The sequence below is a fragment of the Mustela lutreola genome, chromosome 5, assembly GCF_030435805.1.
Source record: "Mustela lutreola isolate mMusLut2 chromosome 5, mMusLut2.pri, whole genome shotgun sequence".
Taxonomy (NCBI): domain Eukaryota; kingdom Metazoa; phylum Chordata; class Mammalia; order Carnivora; family Mustelidae; genus Mustela; species Mustela lutreola.
In genome coordinates this window covers 105,286,122-105,309,901 of record NC_081294.1, presented here as the reverse complement: position 1 = coordinate 105,309,901, position 23,780 = coordinate 105,286,122, and the positions used below count along the sequence as shown (strand labels likewise).

The 23,780-nt window shown below is 36.1% G+C and overlaps 1 protein-coding gene across 1 annotated transcript in view; it reads right to left on the bottom strand.

The window, feature by feature from the left end:
* The window catches only part of SCAMP1 (secretory carrier membrane protein 1), a 115,806-nt gene that overhangs the window by 15,324 nt on the left and 76,702 nt on the right, over nt 1-23,780 (bottom strand). The window contains exons 7-8 of the mRNA XM_059175308.1: nt 8,409-8,510; nt 5,738-5,855 (exon numbers count right to left, since the gene is read on the bottom strand). Coding sequence (XP_059031291.1) covers nt 5,738-5,855; nt 8,409-8,510 — 220 coding nt within the window. The remainder of the gene's footprint in view (nt 1-5,737; nt 5,856-8,408; nt 8,511-23,780) is intronic.

The window sequence follows — 23,780 nt, the reverse complement described above, 5'->3', positions numbered from 1 at the left end:
TATGCTGCACAATTCCCATACTAATACATTTATTTAGGAAGCAGTCATATTTCTTTTGAATGCCTGACATTCAATCAGCACAGCTCTAAAACTCTTCCTTTCATGGGTTGGATCTTATAGAATTGCATACCTGGGGGAAAAGCATACCATAAGAGACTTGAGAGTGCTGCACATAGCAGCCAGTTACACAGCAGCGGGAGAATAAACACTGTCTCCACACTCTGACTGTATTAATCATCTGTGCCACGCACGCCTCCATCACCCACCAGTTAAAAGTCCCTCCACATTCTTTCCTCAGCAGATCTGCAGTGTGTTCTACCCTCACCTCACTACCACACCCACTTTCCAGGCTTCATTTACATCAAGAAGTCATTACTTCCCAAGTCCAGAAATTAGCCTAAAGCTCTTTCCTTTGCTCCCAACTCATGTATCTTCTCTCTCCCTCTCCATATACATATCTGGAGATATATATATAATATATGCTTACATATATAATATTTATGTACATAGGTATGTATGTATCTAGGCTCCATTCCCAATGTGGAGCTTGAATTCACAAGTCTAAGAGTAAAAGTTGTGTGCTCTAGCAAATGACCCAGCCCGGTGCCCTGATGCCTATATTCTTCTTCCTGAATGACTCACCATCTAAAAAGCTCTGTGTAATCCTTGAGTTTTCCCTCAACCTCCAATACTAGGCCCAGGTCCAATCAATCAGTACCTGCTCATTTTCCCTTGACTATAGTGACTTCACACTGCCACTTCATTACTCACCAGCTTTCTACCTTGTCTCCCAGGCTTCATTTCTCCAAGTACCACATCCCTGCCCCACAAATGCCAAGACTATTTGAGAACACACTTTCTAAAGTTCAAATTGACCAATTCAATTACTTTCCTCTTTAAACCTCCTCTTTGGCTCACCACCACTCTAGAGAAAGCTCAACTTCTTAATAAGCTTTCCCAGTTTACAAGACTCTACAGAATGTAACTTATGCGCACAGCTCCTCTTTCCCTGTCCTCCACAAGCAACACCCTACATTTCTCCCCACCCAACTCACGTGCCAGGTTTATCTCCCATCTATTCTGAGCTATTTTTAATTCCCCCAATATACAACATTATTTCCTGCAACTAGATAAGAAAACAGTATTCCTGCTACCTGGTATCTACTTATCCTCTCCCTTCCTTTATACTTAGATAACTCTTGTTCATCATGCTATCTCAGCTAAGATAGTATTTTTAAAAACCTCAGGGACGCCTGGGTGGCTCAGTCAGTTAGGCATCTGCCTTCAGCTTGGGTCAATGATCCCAGGGCCCTGGGATCCAGCCCCGTGGCAGGCTCTCTGCTCAGCAGGAAGCCTGCTTCTCCCTCTCTCTGTCTGCCTCTTTCTTTCTCTCTCATAAATAAATAAAACCTTAAAAAAAAAAAACTCACTACTAAACAGATCAGCAAACTTAGGTGTCTCTCCTCGATGATCCCTATACTTATCCCTATAAATAACTACTAAATCAATGAACTGTGGTACCTAGCCACTTGTTTCTCTTTCAGGCCAAAATGTGAGTTCCTTGAGCTCATATATAATACAGTACTTGACACATAACACATGCTCGCAAATGGTTAAGAAGTGAATGGAATCTGCAACATATCACAAAACCCTCCACTGTACTCTGAACTTATTACATTTCTAGTTTAATAAAGCACCCCCCAATGATACATATGGACTAATTAAATAAATGTTCAAAGAGATGTTGTCATGGTCACGTTTCTCTGGCTGGCTATAGTCTACGGATCAAACACTAACCTATATGTTGCTGTAAAGGTATTTTGTGCACGTGATTAATAATCAGATGACTTTAAGAAAATGAGTGTGTTCTGAGTTATCTGGGTAGGCCTGATCCAATCAGTTGAAAGGCTTTAAGAACAGAACTGAGGTTTCTCTGAAGAAGAAGGAATACCACCTTGGACTGGACTTCAGCTTCTACTTGAGATTTTCAAACCCTGCCTGACTGCCTGTCTGATGGATTTTAGACTGACCAAGCAAGCTCTCACAACCACATAAGCCAATTCCTTTCAATAAATCTCTTCATTCTGTTTCTCTGATACAACACCAATTGACACAAGCATCTACTAAATAAAAGTAGACACTCAACCAGATCCTGCAATAAACTGATAAAGGGCTCAAGAAGACCAGAAAAAAAAAAAAAAAACCAGTTAGTTAATTTTAATTGAGAAAGCCCTTTGCTCTGGAATCTATGTTCCTTGTCTCACTCAATCCTCACCCCAGCACTATGGACATGGTTATTATTTCCATTCCTTCCTTCATTCAACAAATACTTTGAATGCTTATCACATGCCTATTTCTGTCGGTCACTGTTCTAGATGTAGGAAATATAACCTCAAAGAAAACAGACTAGGTCTCTGCTCTCATGGAGCTTAGAGGACAGGTGATGGCATTGAACCTGAGTGGCTAGAGAAGACTGCCTCAACTCACGAAGCACTAAGTCAAGGCACCAGAATTTCAACCTGAGTGTATGGTTCCAAAGCTCTTGCTCTTCTAATTCCAATGCTAAAAGACATCTTCACCCAGAGGAATTTATCAAGTTGGTACCCAGAATGTAAGGTATATAAAGTGGCTTGTGTCCAGATGCTTCAATGAGTAATGCCTACAGTATGTTGCCCAAGAAAACAGATGATGACCTAGCACACAAAATTTAAGTCCTGTAGACATGAGTAATGAGAAAGATTCTGTGAAAGACGTATGAAGATTTGAGCTATATCTTGAAAGAACATTCGTAGGTCTTCAACTGGCAAAGAAGATGAAGCAACCCAGGAGTCAAGAGGCCCAGCAGGAACAAAAACAGGGACAAAGGAACATAGGTGATATATATAAAGAAACTTAGAAATAGTTTGGCTACAGGAGAAAGTCTGGATCCAGGAGCAGTAAAAGGTCACTAGTAGCCTACTTCCCACAACCACCAAAATCCCATTCCCAATCCAGTCCACTTCAAAAATCTTCAGAGTGGGGCGCCTGGGTGGTTTAGTGGGTTAAAGCCTCTGCCTTCGGCTCAGGTCATGATCCCAGAGTCCTGGAATCAAGCCCCACATTGGGCTCTCTGCTCCGCAGGGAACCTGCTTCCTCCCCTTTCTCTCTGCCTGCCTCTTTGCCTACTTGTGATCTCTCTCTGTCAAATAAATAAATAAAATCTTCAAAAAAAAATCTTCAGAGTGCTGGGTTTGGGGTTTTTTATATTAACACAGTAACTACAAACAAAATGGACTGAAGGAAGTTGGGAGTGTGAGTGATTTACAAAACAATTCTGGGCTAGCTGAAGCTGGGAATGGAAGGGAAGAAAAAGATGAAAAAGATTCTAAGAAATTATCTAGAAAAGTGACTTAAAAATTAACGAAAACACTGACAAAAGCAGTCAAAGTGCTGAAATAAGTTTAAGTGGAATAATCAGAAAATACTTAGTATCACCAAATTCATAGTAGGTACTTAACAAATGTTCCTTTTTCAAAAACAGCTTCCCTGAGATAAAATTTGCACAATAAACTATTTACCCTTTTGAAGTGTAGAATTCAATGGGGTTTAGTATTTATTTATAGTGTTGTGAATATATCATCTATAAATCTAATTTTAGAAATTTTCATCACCACAAACAGAAATTTCCTAACCATCAGCAACCTTCTCTGCCATAACCATAACTGAAGGCAACCAACAATCTACTTTCTAGTTCTAGAGACTTGCCTGTTTGGGACACTTCGTATAAATGAAATTATATAATCTGTGGTCTTAATAAATATTTCTTTTTTTTTTTAAAGATTTTATTTATTTATTTGACAGAGAGAAATCACAAGTAAGCAGAGAGGCAGGCAGAGAGAGGAGGAAGCAGGCTCCCCATGGAGCAGAGAACCTGATGAGGGGCTCAATCCCAGGACCCTGGGATCATGACCTGAGCTGAAGGCAGAGGCTTTAACCCACTGAGCCACCCAGGCGTCCCTTAATAAATATTTCTTGACTTAAACACTCACCAGACCAAGCAAGTAAATTTTTATGCAAAGCATTATGTCTTCCAACTCCAAGATTCTAGGTCACCCATGATAGAGAAGAGAAGGAACTTAAAACTTGGAGAAATTAAAATCTCCAAGGAAAAAGATTATATAGCACAAAGAGCAGAGACCTGATTTCATTTAAGAAGACCTGTACACAGGAGTTGGACAAAGAAATGAAGAAGAAAGAACAGCCTCAAAGGCAGGAGAATCGGAACACAGGTACAAAGACTGAGGAAGAGGAGCCACCTGTAGTGTAGAAGACTGCAGAGTTGAAGGAAAAAGGTAACTGTAAAAAGGCTACAGAATTTAGTAACTTTGGGAAGCTGAGTTTCTATAGTACATGTGTGCAGTTCAGAAAAGAAGTAATAGCTTTTGAGAGAAAATGAGTAGCAAAATACGGACAGAAAGAACACAATGTAATCCTCAGAGTTTTGAGAAGATAAAAGGAAGATGCACAAGTGAAATGTTTCAAGAGCGCAAAGTGTTCTTAAATATAAGGTACAGTCAGTTACTTCTAAGTATTCCTTGTACATTTTCTCAAGTTACCAGACAGTAAAAAATAAAGAATAACCTGTTCTAAGGAATTATCTTCTTTAAAGTGAAACCCACCAAAAGGTCTTTATCATCTTAAAACACAGGGGTTATCCCCATGGTTTTTGCATCATGTAGAATCTACATTTGAACACACGCAAAATATCAAAAATATCTATCTGAGACACAATTAAACTGTATATAAACAGGGGTGCCTGGGTGGCTCAGTGGGTTAAAGCCTCTGCCTTTGGCTCAGGTCATGATCTCAGAGGCCTGGGATCGAGCCCCACATAGGGCTCTCTGCTCAGGAGTGCACCTGTTTCCTCCTCTCTCTGTGCCTGCCTCTATGCCTACTTGTGATCTCTGTCAAAATATTTTTAAAAAAACTTTATATAAACAAATGAAACCATTGATTTCTCTCTCACCCTATGTATTTATTTTTTTAAGGCTATGAAAACAGCCATGGAAATCTTATACAGAGAAATACAGCTAAGATAACTGGGCAGTCACTAAAAACAAATTCATGTTATAATTCAGCCCAAATCTGTCATCAGCTTATAATCATAATAACATGTCTTTCAATTTTAAATACAAACAAAACACACATTCCACACAAATTTACTTCTATGTATTAATCAGGCTAATATGCTTTATATTCAAAAAAAGAAATTAGAAAAAAAAATTTTTTTTTTTAAAGATTTTATTTATTTATTTGACAGAGAGAGATCACAAGTAGGCAGAGAGGCAGGCAGATAGAGAGGAAGGGAAGCAGGCCCCCTGCTGAGCAGAGAGCCCGATGTGGGACTCGGGATCCTGAGATCATGACCTGAGCCAAAGGCAGCGGCTTAACCCACTGAGCCACCTAGGCGCCCCCTAGAAAAAATTTTTAACTCCAAAAATTTTTAAGTGAGGTTGACTATCAAAAAAAACCTTGAGCTAATAGGATTTATAAATATTTCCTTTTCACAGGAAGTTAAAAATGTGATGAAGTTTTCTTTATGCTTAACTTACAATTGTAAAAGGCAATCCTCAGAGAGCACAGTTGCTCAAGAACAACAAGAGAACAGCTTGAGGTTACACTGAATTAAAAGCAAAATGGGAAGATGGGAACTGAATGTGATTAAGTATAAAAATTTATAGATGTAAAATTCACTTACCTTTTTAAACATAACTAGTGAGATGACCGCTGATGCTGTGAAAAGTGCTGCTATGATTATCATCATAATTCCAACAGGAATACTTTGGTTGAGACCAGTAAGGGATGAAATCCAACCACTAAGAAGTAATTACCAAAAAAAAAAAAAAAGTGTGATTAGACAAGTAAGTGAATGACTGCTTTAAAAAAAAAAAATAGTAACCAATACATTTTCAGCACTTATAAGCCCGGCAATATTCAAGTTATTCATATTTATATTTACTCACTTAATTTTCACAACTCCATAAGATAGATGCTGTTTTCAATCCTTATTTTGCAGATGAGCACCTGAGTCAGAGATACTCACTAACTTGCTCAAAGTCACACAGCTAATAAATGGCATAGTCTGAATTCAAATCCAACACTAAGTACCAGAGCCTTAAGTGTGTACCACCAGATTTTACTTTTTTTTAAGCAAATGTGCTCACTATTACTTTCAGTTCTTTTTAAATTCTGTTTAATTACGAAAGAAAATATTTGCAAACTGTATACCCAACCAACAATTAGCATCCAGAATATATGAAGAACTTTCAAAGCTCAACGGTTAGAAAAAAAAAATTCCATTAGAAAATGGACAAAAGACATGAATATATGTTTCATCAAGGGGATATAAAGAGGCAAATAATCACAAGAAAAGAAGTTCAACATTATGAGTCATTGGAGAAATACAACTTAAAAACTTCAGTGAGCTATCACTACACATCTATCAGAATGGCTAAATTTTTAAAAATGGTAACACCAATCCTGGTCAGGATGTGGAGACTGAGTCACTCATAAATTGTTGGTGGGGATATAACCTGGCAGGGTCATTCTGAAAAACAGTTTGTTAGTTTCTTAAAAAGGATTACACGCACAACTTCCATATGAACCAACAATTATACTCTTGGGTATTTATCACAGAGAAGTGAAAATGGATGTTCACACAAAATTTGTTCACAAATGTTTACAGAGGCTTTATTTATAATAGCCTAAAATTAGAAACAGTCCAGAGTCCTTCAAATGGTGAATGATTAAACAAACTGTGGTACATCTACAGTTTTACTCAGGAATAAAAATGAACAAACTATTGATACACACAACCGAGATGAATCTCTGGAGAACTACACCAAGCAAAAAAAGACAAAAATTACATACCCTGGGATTCCATTTCTATAACACTCTTGAAATGACAAAATAATAGAAATGACGAACAGATTAAGTGACTGCTGGGTTAAGAAGAAAATAAGGACAGGAGGAAGTGAATGTGCTATAAAAGGGCAACATGGGAGATTCTCTGGTGATGAAAAGGTTCTTTATCTTTGCTCTACGAATGTCAAGATCCTGGTTTTGACATTACACCACGGTTTTGCAAGATGTTACCAACAGGAAAAACTGGGTAAACAGTATTATTTCTTGTAACTATGTGAACCTGCAATTATCTCAAAATAAACAAAATTTTTTAAATTTTTTAAAAAATCTGCTGAATCCTATGTGGTCTAGGTATCTTAAAACATGTCATCCTAAATGCCCTCTCACTAGCAGTCTCCTTTGCTTTGAAGCCACTACACAATGTTATGCTCAATTTTAACACATTTTTCTAAATTTGAGCTAAAAAGCAAAAGAAATTACTTCAATTTCATAAAAATAAAAAAACTGGTTCTGTTAACATAGGCAGTAGATTTTTTAATTAAACATTTAAAACATTTCCTTTCCCTCATATGCCAAAGACTAAATACACTATTTGAAATGAGAATGTATATTTTTTTAGAACTAATTTAAAGTATCCATATAAATTCTCTGCATATACGCATGACCATTAGAGGATCCACAAAGCTACCTATAGTCTGACTGCCATTCTCCACTCTGATTCAGAACTAGCACACAAAATTTAAGTCCTCTATACTCTAGTTACATCCTTAAATTTTTGTAAACACTGCAGCAAAGTTGCCTCATACATGCTTTTGCTTATAAGAATTCAACTGTATGCAACTCAATTAAAATCGAAAAGAGGGTTAATTTCAGAGATGTGTATTCTTCACCCACCATTTCATTCAAGGAATGTTTGCTCCAAAGTGTATGAAGAGAGATACCAATCTGCCATTATCTCCTAACCTGAGTCTAAATAATTTAGTTTCAGTTTCTGAGTGTCTCCCACAGAGTGAACATTTCACTGATCCCATTTTCCAAAGATATGTGTCCATGTGCATGTGTGTATTTGTGTGTGCATGGAAATATATGTCACAATACCTAAATAGTGCTTTACACATAATAGATACCTTTTTCCTTAAGTCTTAGAAGTTCTTTTCTCTCCCTTTCACAATCCTTGGCCCAGCTATTTGACAGTTTCTCAGTATTCTTTTAACTATTCCTCTTAGTGCCTGTTACATACACATTTCATTTAAACTAGATACAATATGCTATTTTTAAAAACGACAACATAATTTTCAGAATGGTTTGCCCAAACATAATTTTCAGAATGGTTTGCCCAAAGGTTATGCCTTTGATATTTTTTAAATTGCATTTTTTACCATTTTCACATTTGTTTACTTTTGCTGATCTGGCTTTTCTATGTCAACTATTTTTAGGAAGCCAAAATTACGTAGAGATGCTAGATAAACAGATTAAAACTAAAGTAATTAAAGTAAATGACTTACCAGTTGCCCCAATTGTGAAATCCTGCAGCTTGGAGTACATGAACAGCAAACTGACAAATATAGACGAAGAAGAATACAAAGAATCTGAATGAACTGTCACTCCTTAAAAAAAAAAAAAAACGGAGGGGGAAAAGAGAAGAGTAGTGTCATTTTTCTCAGTAACTTTATATTACATGAAGAAAGACATTCAAACACTGAGAAATAACAGTGTTATTTAAAAATACCACTGGCAACTGTTTAAGGCTATCAAGATAATGTATGTGATCCCTTTTTCCAAATACTCAATAATATTTTAACTCATTTTTTTGTCCTTTCACATTTCAACTATCACAAATACCTTGGCAAAAAAGTTTTTGTTTTCTTCTAAATTATTAAACAGTTTCGTTGAGTTTAATTAACATACAATAAACTGCAACTATTTAAATACACAATTTGATAAGGTTTGACATATATATATATACACTCATGCATCTATTTCAATCAAAATATTAAGTCTCCTTGTCCACCTTGATAATCCCTCCCTTTTTATCCCACCCGCTGCTTTCTGTCACTATAGTTTTCATAGTTTAGAATTCTAAATAAATGAGATCATACAGTATATACTTTCCTGTCTGCCTTCTTTCACTCAGCAAAATTATTTTGAGATTTGCTCGTTTTCTTGCAACATATCAAGAGTTTCATTCCTTTTCACTGAGTAGTAATTTACTGTACAGATACACCACAGCCTGTCAATTCATTCACCTATAGATAGACTGTTAGGTCATTTGTAGTTTTTTTACTATTTTTTTTTTAAATTTTATTTATTTATTTGACAGATAGAGATCACAAGTAGGCAGAGAGGCAGGCAGAGAGAGATGAGGAAGCAGGCTCCCTGCTGAGCAGAGAGCCCGATGCGGGACTCGATCCTAGGACCCTGTGATCATGACCTGAGCCGAAGGCAGCGGCTTAACCCACTGAGCCACCCAGGCACCCCTAGTTTTTTTTACTATTATAAATAAAAGTGCTATTAACATTCATGTATAAGTCTTACCATGAACATAAATTTCTTTTTCTCTTGGGTAACTAAAAGTAGAATGGCTACATCACATGATAGATATACGTTTAACTTTTAAGAAACTGCCAAACTTTTCCAATGGAGTTATTCTATTTTATAGTCCCAGTGGCACTTTAGGAGTATGCCAGTTCCTCCACATCTCACCAACACTTGGTATGGTCAGTCCTTTAAGTTGTAACCATTCTAGTAGGTATATACTACTATCTCATTTGATTTGAATTTACATTATCTTAATAGCTAACGTTGAACACTTTTTCATTGCCTTTTGCCATCCATCATCTGTGGTGAACTGTTAAAAATCTTTTAAAATCTTTTCCCAATGTTTTAAATGTTTTTTTCTCTTATTGTTAGGTTTTGTGCGCTCGCATGTATCAGTCCTTTATCAAAGATATATGTTTGGCAGGATTTTTCTCCCAGTCTCCAGCTTATCCTTTCATTCTTTGCAAAATGTCTTTTAAATAGCAAAAGTTTTGCCTTTTTATGAACTCCGATTTGTGAATTTGTTCTTTTATGGATCTTGATTTATCTGAGAAATCATTGACAAAGCAGAGAACACAAAGATTCTTTTTCATGTTTTTTAATAGTTTTATACTTTCAGTTTTGCATTTAAATCAATGTTCCTTTCTGAGTTAATTTTTTAAAATATAGTATGAAGTATGGATTAAAGTTTATTTCTCATTTATACAGCATCATTTCTTTAAAAGACTGTCCATTCTGCACATTACCACTGCATCTTTTTAAAAAATCAGTAATCTGTATATGGGTGGATTTATTTCTGGATACTCTCTTCCGTCCCATTGTTCTACCTGTCTACCTATATGCCAGTATCACACTATTATAATTACTGGGGTTTTCTATTAAGTCTTCAAATTAAGTAATGTTAGCTCTCCAAATTTTTTGTCCTTTTTCAAAGTTGTTTTGGTTATTCTAGGCTTTTACATTTCTATATGCCTTCTAGAATCATCTTATTTGATTCTATAAAAACAACCTGCTGGGATTTTTATTGGAAATGCATTGCATTTACAGATCCATTTTGAGAGAATTCATATCACAGTAACATCAAGTCTTCCCAACTATTAACAAGGTATATTTCTCCATTTATATTTTCTACACAAATAGCCAAATGACCTGCAAATAGACAGTGTTACTTTTTCCTTTTTAGGCTAGGTGCCTTTTCTTTTCTTTTTTTTTTTTCTTGCCTCTTTATATTGGAGAGAACTTCCATTACAATGAAGTGTTGAGAATGAACATCCTTATCTTGCTCTTGATCTTAGGTAGAAAGACTCAGTCTTCACTATTCAGTATTGTGTTAGCTGTTACAGTTTTTCATAGATGCTCTTTATCAAGTTTAGAAAGTGCTCTCCTTTTTTAAAGATGTATTTATTTATTTTAGAGAAAGGGAGAAAGACCACACACGGGGGGAGGGGCAGAAGGACAGAAGGAGAGGGAGAAAGATTATCAAGCAGACTGCATGCTGAGTGCAAAGCCCAAACAGGGCTTGATCCCACAATGGGAGATCAGGACCTCAGCCAAAACCAAGAGTTGGACACTTAACCAACTGTGCCACCCAGGTGCTGCTAAAGTTCTCTTTTTTCTAAGTTTACTGAGTATTTTCATTATGAGTGATTGAGTGTTGTATTTTGTCAAATGTTTCTTCTACATTAAGATAATCATATGGTTTTTCTCTTTTAATTTATAATATGGTGAATTATGCTAATTAATTTTTAGATGTTAAAAATTGAATTCCTGGAAAAGCTCTACCCACTTGATTATAACATGGTATCCTTTTAACAAACTATTGCATTTTGATTTATTTGGCAAGATTTTCAACCACCCCAAATTTATTCCATTTTCTTTTCATTGCAGTGACCATTCCAACCCCAAAACACATTTTTCAAGGCCCTTTAACATTTCAACTTTCTCCAGACTCAAAACCGTTTTCTTCCTCAGAGATAAAAACAGAAGCCATAGAAATAAACCTCAACTTTCTTCTCCATATAATGACTTTCCAAATTTATATATACCGCCAAACTTCCTTATGGTTTATCTGTGAGGAGGCAGTATCACTCATTTCAAAATTAACACTTGCATAAAAATCTTCAGTCCATCATCTCCAGTTCCTCTGGAACACTCTCCTTAAGTAATTACTTAACTTCTCCCTTAACATGTGTCTTCAGTTCTTCCACTAAGATCTTCTCAGTGTATAAACACAGCTCTCATCTTCAACTAGCCCTCCTTTAACGGTATCTCCCGTGCTAGACTTCCGCCTACTTCATCTCCCTCCTTCCCACCAATAAGAAGTCTTGATTTCCTCTACTTCCCTCTTCTCATTCACTTCTCAACCCACTGTAACGTAGCCTTTCCTCACCTATTCCTCCAGAGGTACTTCAGAGTCACAGGCAGTCTATGAATTTCCAAACCAAATTTCTCAAGTCTGTCTTTATAGGGTGTTTGTGTATGCGGGTATTTTTTTTTTTTAAAGGAACTTCACACTAAAGATCTTCCTTAAACACTCTTTGACCTTGGCTTCTATAATATTATTCACTTCTACTTCTATTTCTTCTCTAATCTATATTACCTCTCAGTCTCTTATTTCAAGATCCACCTTTATGTCATATTGTAAAACTGTCAGGAAGTCTTGTATCCTCTAATGTCTGACCCACCAAAACAGGATGAAATCCAAATAATGTAACCCAGCATACATATATCTTCATAACAGACACTGGAAGAACATGCTTTGCTATCCCAATGCTTTTATTTACACTATGTCTAAAATGCCCAGTACAGTCCTCTTTTCTGCCTGGAAAACATGTACTCAGCTTTCAAGATGAGTTGCTAAGTCTACCCCACACTAAAATAGAGGACAATTAAGCTCTACCCCTCAAGAGTAGAATCCACAATTATTATTTGGAATTCTGTGTTAAGATTTGTCCTTTCAGCTCCATCTGTTTATTCATCATTTGTTTCTATCAGTATGGACTCATGGATATTTATTTTATTCTTTAGGTTAAAATTAAACACTACCATTATTTCAGTTTTAGCCTTTTAGAATCGATTTGCTTAAGCATTTGATCTCTGCTCATTTTGTATTCTCCTTCCTTTAGAATCACCCATTTCTCCAAAGTGCAAGAAGGCAGACTTAAATAGTTCATGAATAATGTTTTCTATACTAGATTTAAATCAAATGGTTCCACCTTTCACAGTAACTTATCAGTAATATATTACACCAAAGTTGGTATTACTTACTGACCATAAAACTTAGAAAACTTCACCAACAAAATACAAACAAGCAACAAAAAGTTCACAATATAAAATTCTATTTTTATTAATACCAAATAGAAATCCCATATATACTTCATTTCTCCAGGCTAATACATGGCAAACAAATACCATTTTTAATAAATCAATTTCTTTACTCTTTTCAAATAGGTACTCCTGAAATATATTTCCCTATCCCTTTAGTAGAAAAAGATTCTAACTTATAATTTTCTTGTTCTTAAGTTTTTACATCATTACCTGTGTACCAAGAAACCATATTATCAAATGGTTAAAATTATATATGGAATATATACTCTGAAATAAAAGCTTCCTACATAATGTCTAAAGGCTTCACAACAGTGATTTCAGTTCCCTAAGAAGGCTCTTTCTTGGTTCCAAACTCACAGATAAATTCTAGAAACTACAACTGCCTAATAACCACCTCTGGTTAAGAAATCTATTAGAAAATACAGAATATGTTTTCAAGTCCAATGAAAAAAGTCCTACTAAAAAGCAAATATTTCTAAAATACTGCTTTCAGATACAAACTGAAGAATGTTAAAACTGGTTCACCTTTCTCTTTTATACATACAGTTAGCACATATAAAAGTAAAGTTAGCATTCTAAATTGATCAAATAAAACCCCAAAGTCTTTGAAACCCATTTAGTCTACTTCTACTTTTCGAACAGACTAGATACCTTTCTCAATATATCTTGTTTGTTTTATGTGATTAACCAATTCTTCTGTTTGGGGACAAGGAGACAGTAAAATTCATGTCATTGTACACCGACCAAATAAATATGATTATTTTAAAATACTTCATATTTCCCTGAGATATAAACTCCATACACCAGCAATTAGTTAACTACCTAAACTCTTACCTCCAAGAATACACAAATCTTCTATATAACCTATCCAAATTATTACAAATGCAATATTAGTCAAACTCAATTTTTAAAAAGTTGCCTCATTTAAAAAAAAAAAAAAAGATTTATTTAAGAGAAAGAAAGGGAAAGTAAGAGAAAGTGAGAATAGGGGGAGGGGAAGAGGGGGGAGTGAGGGAAAGAGAGAGAAAGAATCCCAAGTAGACTCCCCACTGAGCAGAGAGCCTGATGCAATATGGGTCTCAATCCCACAACCCTGATACCACAATCTGAGCTGAAATCAAAAGGTCAACCCACTGAGCCACCCAGGTGCCCCAGGTTGCCTCATTTTTAACTAAACAAGCAGTCACTGAAAATATAACACTTTATATCAAAGTGACATTTAAACATGTGACATTTAAACATAGGCTCACTAAACAAAGTGAAAATAATTTTACAATACAGGGTTACATTCCCAGCCAAAAACCTAAAAATTATTAAAAATTCATATTCAAAAAATTGAGCTAATCATAGTTTTAAAGTCAATATTAAGTATAAATAACTTCCCCTATACAGAAGAAAGGAAAACTCTATAAAGTGTAAATTAACAAATTTGACCAATACAATTATCAGATGAATACCAAGTTCTTTTGAGATGATTGAGGGAAAAGTCAGGTAAGGCTGCCAGAAGACACCCAGGTGGAGGGCTGTAAAGGGACAGAGCCAAAATGAGAAGTCCAGGAGAAAAAAACATCATCAGGAGTGTAGAAGGACTTCTATTGGCACCCAGAACCAAAAGCAGTAGGTCTTATATAATACGAAAGATTAGGAAATAAACTGTTCAAATAACCCAGCTTGTATATAGCTATTTTAAGCCAAAGAAGAAAAAGTACAAATACACTTGAAAAAACTGCTATCAACTGATTTAAGCTAAGCACTTTTAAATTATAATCTAATTCAGTTTACAATAAACTATTTATGGTATTGTAAATATGTTTTTATAATAAACTCACCGATAGAATCTGTTTCCTCATCAGAATCAAATAATAAAAGCTTTCTACAACTTGCCATCCTAGCTCTTCCAGATCAAAGTCTACTAGAAAACTGCATCTCAAATAAGCCAGTTGGTTTTGGCTTAATGTCTTCAAATAATACACTGCCAAGTTACAACATACCTTTTTTTTTTAAGAAGTATTTATTTGAGAGAGAAAAAGAGAGTGAGCAAGCACACAAGCAGAGGAGGGGCAGAGGGACAGAAGAGAATCCCAAGCAGATTTCCCCCCGAGTGTAGAGCCCAACCATAGGCTCAATTCCACAACCCATGAGATCACAACCTGGACCGAAATCAAGAGCCAGATGCTCAACCAATGAGCCACCCATGGTCCCCAGAGAGTGAGAATCTTAAGCAGGCTCCATACCCAGTGCAGAGCCCCACACAAGACTCAGTTTCAAACCTTGCAATCCCAACCTAGGGATCATGACCTGAGCCAAAATCAGGAGTCAGATACTTAGCCAACTGAGCCACCCAGGTGCCCTGTTACAACACCTTAAAACAAAAAAAATTCTCCCCTAAATTTTCATAATAAATTCTCAGAAAATAGATTTATATGATATTAAAAGTTTATTTCACATTACCTATCAGTATCAGAGATATTAATTACAACTACAGTTTGGGGAACCAGAGAAGAAAAGGTATTTCATCATTTCAAAAGAGCAAACAAAAATTTTACATTTGTAAAACATATAAAGGAGCTCCCACGATAAGGGAGGACAGCACAACTTAACTAAAATACTAAACATTTTACGTTCGGTAACTTGGCATAGGAGGTAAGAGCATGTAGCTTTATAGACAGACTTAGGTTTGAATCCAAAAGTCTCCCATTAAAAGTTGTGTAAGCTCAAGCAAAATCTAAGCCTAAATCTGAGATTTTCTATTTACAAAATGGGATTAACAGTGGAATCTACTTTTACATGGATGAAATGGATGTAAAGGGCTTAGCAGGGAATGTACAGGCACATAGTAAGTAATCAGTCAATAAATGTCTTGTTGGTACCTCTACTTCATTAATACAAGACTACACTAAAACGGTTTTGTTCACAGAATATTCTTCTCATACAAGTGATATCTGGCCTTTGACAAGATCCTGGGCATTTCTGGGTCACGACTGGTAACTTCATTACTACTAAGAAAACAAAGTAATATGTAAAATTCTTACATACATAAAGACATTGCATAAAAAGCAACCTACAAATTACAGCTATTTCCCTTGTCTTAGTTACTTTGGGATGCAACCCCATCTTCTTTCTAATAATTTTGTGCTGAAATCAATTGTTTCTCCAAGGACAGGTGTTACACAAATAAACTAAAGGAAACAGCACAAACCCATCCAAGTTGTGCATAAAATTTTGTATATGTGTATTTTCCTTTAAAAAGAGGACTCAAAAATTTTAGATTCATAATGGAGTCTGTAACATAAAAACCATTAAAAGCCACTCACTAGATTAGTCTAAATGAAAAAGCATAAAAAGGGGATGAAAGTCTAGACCCCCTAGACTTTGTCTTCCTCCCATCTATGCTATGCCAAAAGCAGAGGCGCATAATAAAAGGTTCACATGTAATGAAATTTCAAACCTAGACCTGGGTTCAAGGTCTATATCCTCTACACTTAACGTTCTATCCTCTACATTTAACTGACTCTCTATTTTGTAATAATAGCTAACATTTATTGAACATTATGTGTCAGTGACCATAGCAAACACATGCATTATCCATTTAATGTTTACAATACCCGCTGTGAGGAAGCAATAATATTGACTCCATTTTAACTGACGAATAAACAGATTTAGAGAGGTTAAGTGATCCAAATGCAGAGCTGGTAACAGAAATGCTGAGACTCATCTGTGTAACTTGTGAAGCTAATGTTTTTAACCATGGGATAAATCTATCCCTAGGCTATTATTTCAGTTCCATTTTGCACAAGAAAGCCAATTATCTATCAATAGGATACCACTCTCTAAATTAACTTCAAATCCTCCATGTTGTGTTTTCTATGTAAGGGGAGATTATAAATTTTCTTTCCATTTGTAATAATTTAGGTTCTTTAGAATACTCCCTTTTAAGAAGAGTTGGGGGGTTACGACTGATAAAATACTATTTTGTAGCTAATCAGAAAATAAGGATTGAAATTTACTAAAACTTTTACTTGATTAAGCAAAAATTTTTCTAACAACTAAAATTTCACAACGGAATTGCCATTCAATTTAGAAAGCATAAACAGCTAAAATCAGCCAGGAGTTAACCATTTAAACAACTTAATATTAATGCCTACAGTCCTATTATTTCCACACTATAAGTTTCCTAACTACTTAATTTACTTCGAAATATCCTTTTATCCCTTCAAGTACTTCCTTAAATGTTCACATACACTTAAATTCCAAATCAATTATCTTAATTTCATATGGCAAGTTAATAAGTATGTACTGCTTCTTCCTTATAGTAAAATGCCACAGAGAAAAATAATATATCTCATAGAGTATTATCCAAAGCAAATAACTCTTTTATTAAAAATAAATTAAAAACCTTATCACCAATATCAATTCATCTTGAATTTCTTATTAAAGGGGTTTTACCTATTTTAATATAAATTATGTATGTTACAGATACATTACATATGTCTACTTATATCCATAAGTAAATACATGCATATGTATCATTCTGCTCTCTTCTATATCTAAACTACTCTTAACTATACCATATATAAATGTGTCTTACCTACCGGTTACCTACCGCCTTTTAAGGAACAATGCTACTCACCTTATTTGTGTTCTCTCTTATTATCAGGTGTGTGCAAAATAACCAGCTAAGAGAACAAAGAATCTAGAACTGACCAAAGGATATTTTAAAACCATTTGTCTTACCAACCTTAAATTATTTACATATTTACTAAAAATCTCTAGAATTAAATAAAGTGCTAGGGATTTTAAAATTCTACAGCTAACACCACCTTCTGCATCTCAGCTGGACTACAAAAGCCACATTTGAAAGTACACTTGACTGAACAATACAGGTTTAGCCTGTGTAGGCCCACTTATACACGGATTTTTTTTTTTTTTTCAATAAATGTATTGGAAATTTTTTTTTGGAGATTTGCAACAATTTGAAAACAAAGACAAACCACATAGCCTAGAAATACCCAAAAAAAAGAAAAAAAAGGTCACAAACACAACTAAATGTAAATACTAAAGACATTGCTTTAGGAGCAAAATTATTTTGCATATTTTTATGGTAGTAAATGACAAATCCATTATAAAAAGTGATCACAACTTATACATACAACACCTAGATTGTACACGATACCATTTATAGTCAAGAGACACATAAAGATGTGGCATTAAGTGATAACTGCATATAATTAACTGTAGTACATACTGTGCCACTGTAACAGTTTCATACCCACCTCCTGTTGCTATTGTGGTGAGTTCATGTATTGCCAGTACTGCTTAAAATACCATGTGACATTAGCATCTCTGGGTAAGCAGTTTATCTGTCTAGTAAGCAGCATACTGCAGTAAAAAGTGATCTCTCTACCACCTTACACCAGTTAGAATAGCCAAAATTAACAAGACAGGAAACAACATGTGTTGGAGAGGATGTGGAGAAAGGGGAACCCTCTTACACTGTTGGTGGGAATGCAAGTTGGTGCAGCCACTTTGGAAAACAGTGTGGAGATTCCTTAAGAAATTAAAAATAGATCTTCCCTATGACCCTGCAATTGCACTACTGGGTATTTACCCCAAAGCTACAGATTAGTGAAAAGAAGGGCCATCTGTACCCCAATGTTTATAGCAGCAATGGCCACGGTTGCCAAACTGTGGAAAAAACCAAGATGCCCTTCAACGGACGAATGGATAAGGAAGATGTGGTCTGTATACACTATGGAGTATTATGCCTCCATCAGAAAGGATGAATACCCAACTTTTGTATCAACATGGACAGGATTGGAAGAGATTATGCTGAGTGAATTAAGTCAAGTAGAGAGAGCCAATTATTATATGGTTTCACTTATCTGTGGAGCATAACAAATAACATGGAGGACATGGGGAGATGGAGAGGAGAAGGGAGTTGAGGAAAATTGGAAGGGGAGGTGAACCATGAGAGACTATGGACTCTGAAAAACAATCTGAGAGTTTTGAAGGGGTGGGGGGTGGGAGGTTGGGGGATACAGGTGGTGGGTATTATGGAGGGCACATATTGCATGGAGCACTGGGTGTGGTGCATAAACAATAAATTCTGTTACGCTGAAAAGAATAAAAAAATGAAAAAAGTAATCTCTCACAATTCTTGCATATTTTTCATTATGTGCAGTACAATATAGTAAACCTTGAATAACACCATAGGACGCATACAAACTGACTCTAGTGATGCTGGAAGTGCTTCCAAGAACATAGAAAAGTCATGACAAGAAAAAGTTGAATTGCTTGATATGTACTACAGGTTGAAAGGTCTGCAGCTACCCATCATTTCAAGATAAATGAATCCAGCATAAGGAAATTCATGAAGCCATCACTGCATCTACACTAGCAAGTGCAAAGACCTTACATTTTTTGCTAAATACCTTTTTATCTCGTACTGCAAAGCAGCTTTTCTGTGGGTGTGGAAATGCTATAATAAAGGCATATCTATCTAACATGATCAAGAAGTAAAACAACTTGAAGCAAAAGGAAAGTGAAGGATCTAAAGCTGGAGAATCTGATGCTAGCAAAGGATGGTTTGATAATTTTATTTATTTTTTTTTAAGATTTTATTTATTTATTTGACAGACAGAGATCACAAGTAGGCAGAGAGGCAGGCAGAGAGAGAGGGGAAGCAGGCTCCCCACTGAGCAGAGAGCTGGATACGGGGCTTAATCCCAGGACCCTGAGATCATGACCTGAGCTGAAGGCAGAGGCTTTAACCCACTGAGCCACCCAGGCGCCCCTGGTTTGATAATTTTAGAAAAAGGTTTGGCTTTAAAAATGTCAAGATAACAGGAGAAGCAGCTTCTGCCTACCAAGAGACAGCAGATGAGATCCCAGATGCCATTAAAAAAAAATCATTGAGGGACACCTGGGTGGCTCAGTGGGTTAAGCCGCTGCCTTCGGCTCAGGTCATGATCCCAGCGTCCTGGGATCAAGTCCCACATCGGGCTCCTTGCTTGGCAGGGAGCCTGCTTCTCCCTCTGCCTCTGTCTGCCATTCTGTCCGCCTGTGCTCACTCTCTCTCCCTCTCTCTCTGACAAATAAATAAATAAAATATTTTTAAAAAATCATTGAGAAGTAAAGGTATTTGCTAGAATAGGTGTTTAAGGTAGATGAAAGTGCCCTATCAAGAAAAAAAAAAAAAATGCCACAAAGGACATATATTAGTAAGGAAAAGAAGCAAGCACCAGGATTTAAGGAAGAAAGGGACAGACTAACTCTACTGTTTTGTGAAAATGCCATCAGGTTTATAATCAAGACCACCCTTATCTATAAAGCTTTTAACCTCCAAGTCTTCCAGGGAAAAGATAAACACCAGTTGCCAATCCTTTGGTTATACAACAAGGAAGCCTGGACAATGAGAACCCCTCTTCTGAATTGGTTTTATGGATGCTTTGTTCCTAAAATTAGTAAATAATTCTAATACAGTATTATAAATATGACTGTAGTACTGTATACCAATAAAAATATTATGATTCATTCATTAGCACATAGGCTAGGCTACCATAAAGCAACCATCCTGCTGCTACCTCAGTATCAATGCATGAATTATTATACCTATAAATAAATGTGAATTTCATTTTCATTACCTTTTCATTTTCGATATTTAGTGTAATACATAAAACATCTAGAATGTTTTCTATCGTGTAAGACAATATTGACATATACACTGACAGATGATTCACCTTGTCTAAGGTCATGTTTCATGTCTAAGAAGGAACTTGCCTATATCTCTCAAATTAAAACCAAAATGTAGTGGGGAAAGGATTCTGCTTAGTATATAGAAAAACAGAAAGAGCACTGCTCTCAACCATAAAAATAAAACAAAAGCTGGATGATGTGCAAAATCACAGTTGTATTACAACTTACCAAAAGGCAACCAGCCAACTAGAACTCTAACTCAAGGAGAGACAAGAAACTAGCAGTTATTTACAGAGAGGACCATGAGTGACAAAATCAAGAAAGAACTCAGCAAAAGCTTAAAATGTATTACTGAAGGCTGAAAACTTGCTTGAGTAATGATCCTCTAGGACCCAAAACACAGAGGGATTCACATCCACCTATAGGCTGTTCTCCATACACTCCCTTAGGGGCTCAGAAGAAAGCCTGGAGGCAGGCCTCACTCCAGGTACAAGCCTGAGAGAAAGAAGCAACAGTACCTGTAAATTCCTCTATCTTTCCTCAACACAAAACACTTCAGTGGGGGAAGAAGAAAAAGAGCAAGTATCATCTTCCTTAGGGCAGGGAAAGAGAGCAGGTAAGGAAAGAGCACAGAAAAAATATCCTCTAACACTGTTAGGAAGGACAGAGGTATGTCAGAGTCCACACTATTACAAACACCTTACAGAGTGGAGAGGCGGAGGATCATTGGTAAAACTGAACCTCCCCACCAACCCCACCCCACCTCACCACAGAGACAAAGCCTACCCTCAGACTGTGGCTGAATCAGAACCAGAAAGAAGAGCATCTTCCAGTCTTCGACTAGACTCCACCCCCTTACCACTAAGCTAGCCACTAGGCTAGTAAGCAGAATCAACAGTTCACTCCCATGGGGGAGAAAAAAAGAGTGCAGAAAATCCTTCTCAGAAGGACAGACACAAAGAGGAGATATAAAGGAGCAAATGCTAAAAAAATGACTCTGGGAAACTAGGCCTCACTCCAGACGTAAGGTAACAAAGGATTCTGAAGACTGTGAGACACCTGTGAGCAATCATAAACCATACCAACAAAAAAATCCCCAAACTTCAACGAATTCTTGACTGAATTGCCTTAACTGTCCCCTCCACATAAATACACTAAAACCCTACTAACGGAAAAGACATGCCTGTTTCCATACGTAAACCCTATTTATCTCAGTCTCTTTGATATATACTATCTATGATATTACTACATATTGTCTTTGATACATACTCAGTTTTTAATTTTCTTTTCTTTTCTTTTCTTTTTTTTTTTAGGAATTGCTGTACCCAACATGGGGCTCAAACTCATGATCCCAAAATCAAGATATAAATCTCTGTCCAACTGATCCAGCCAGGTGCCCCAAAATGTATCCAGATTTGAATAAGAAATTGTAAGGTATAAAAAGAAACAAGAGAAAACATACTGACAAGAAACAAAACAATCAAAAAACTCAGATATAGCTTAAATGTTAGTGCTATAAAAAATTTAAAATAACTGAATAATATGTTCAAGACTAAAGTCACAAAGATGAACAACATGTATGAACAAAAGAAAAATCTCAACATATATATGAGCTATAAGAAATAACCAAACAGGACGCCTGGGTGGCTCAGTGGGTTAAGCCGCTGCCTTCGGCTCAGGTCATGATCTCAGGGTCCTGGGATCGAGTCCTGCATCGGGCTCTCTGCTCAGCAGGGAGCCTGCTTCCTCCTCTCTCTCTCTCTCTCTGCCTGCCTCTCTGCCTACTTGTGATCTCTCTCTGTCAAATAAATAAATAAATAATCTTTTTAAAAAAACAATGTTTCTTTTATTAAAAAAAAAAAAAGAAATAACCAAACAGACATGTCAGAAAGAAAAACATGAGAGCAGACAGAATACCTTTGACAAGTTCATCAACACGTTCAAAACATCTGAGGGTGAACTTGTAGAAATTACACAAAATGAAATGCAGAGATAAAAAAGAATGAAAAAAAAAAGTAACAGAGCACCCAAAAGATGTAAGGCAGTATCAAACAGTCCAAATTATGTGCAGTAAGAACTCTGGGAAGAAAAGAAGCAAAACAATTATCTGAACAATGATGACTGAGAATTTTCCAAAGTTAACAATAGACTCCAAACCACAGATCCAAGAACATTATGGAACAGTAAGGATGCAAAACAAAAAACACATACCACCAAATACACATAGGAATACCACACATAATTACATTCAAAATGCCCAGTGCACACTGGGCATTAGACACATTAAAAAAAAAAAAAAAGAATAAGAATTACAGGAAGACTTATGAAAACATTTACAAGCCAGAACATAAAATAATGTTTCAAGTACTGAATAAACAAAACTGTGAAGCAAGAATTCTACATCCAGTGAAGGTATCTTTTTTTTTTTTTTTAAGATTTTATTTATTTATTTGTCAGAGAGAGATCACAAGTAGGCAGAGAGGCAGGCAGAGAGAGAGAGGAGGAAGCAGGCTCCCTGCTGAGCAGAGAGCCCAATGTGGGACTCGATCCCAGGACCCTGAGATCATGACCCGAGCCGAAGGCAGCGGCTTAACCCACTGAGCCACCCAGGCGCCCCCAGTGAAGGTATCTTTAATAAAATGAATGGAAAATAAAGATTTTTTTTTTTTCCAGGCAAAACACAGAGAACTGGTTATCAGTGTGCCTATATTAAAAGAAATACTAAAGAGAATTCTTCGGACAAAATAATTTTAAGGAGACAGAAATTGGGATGGGAATTTTAAAAAGAAAAATGAAAAGCAGGCCGCCTGGGTGGCTTAGCTAGCTAAGCAGCTGCCTTCCATTCGGGTTATGATCCTGGAGTCCTGGGATGGAGCCCTGCGTCGGGCTTCCTGCTCAGCAGGAAGCTGGCTTCTCCCTCTCCCACTCCCCCTGCTTGTGTTCCCCCTCTCGTCGTATCTCTGTCAAGTAAATAAATAAAATCTTTATATATATATATATATATACACACACACATACATGCACATGTTTTATATATATTTTATATATGTTATATATATAAATCACATATATATTATATTTATGATATATCATAAATATGTATCTACCAAACAAGATAGTATCAAACTACATGAAAAAAAAACCAGTAGAACTAAAAGAAGAAATCGGAAAATCCACAAATAAATAGGAAATTTCAACCTATCACTCTTGGGAATTAACAAAACAAGTAGACAAAAAAATTAGGGCGGTTACAGAAGACTGGAGCAACACTATCAACCAACATGAGCACACTTATATTTACATAACATTCTTCCCAT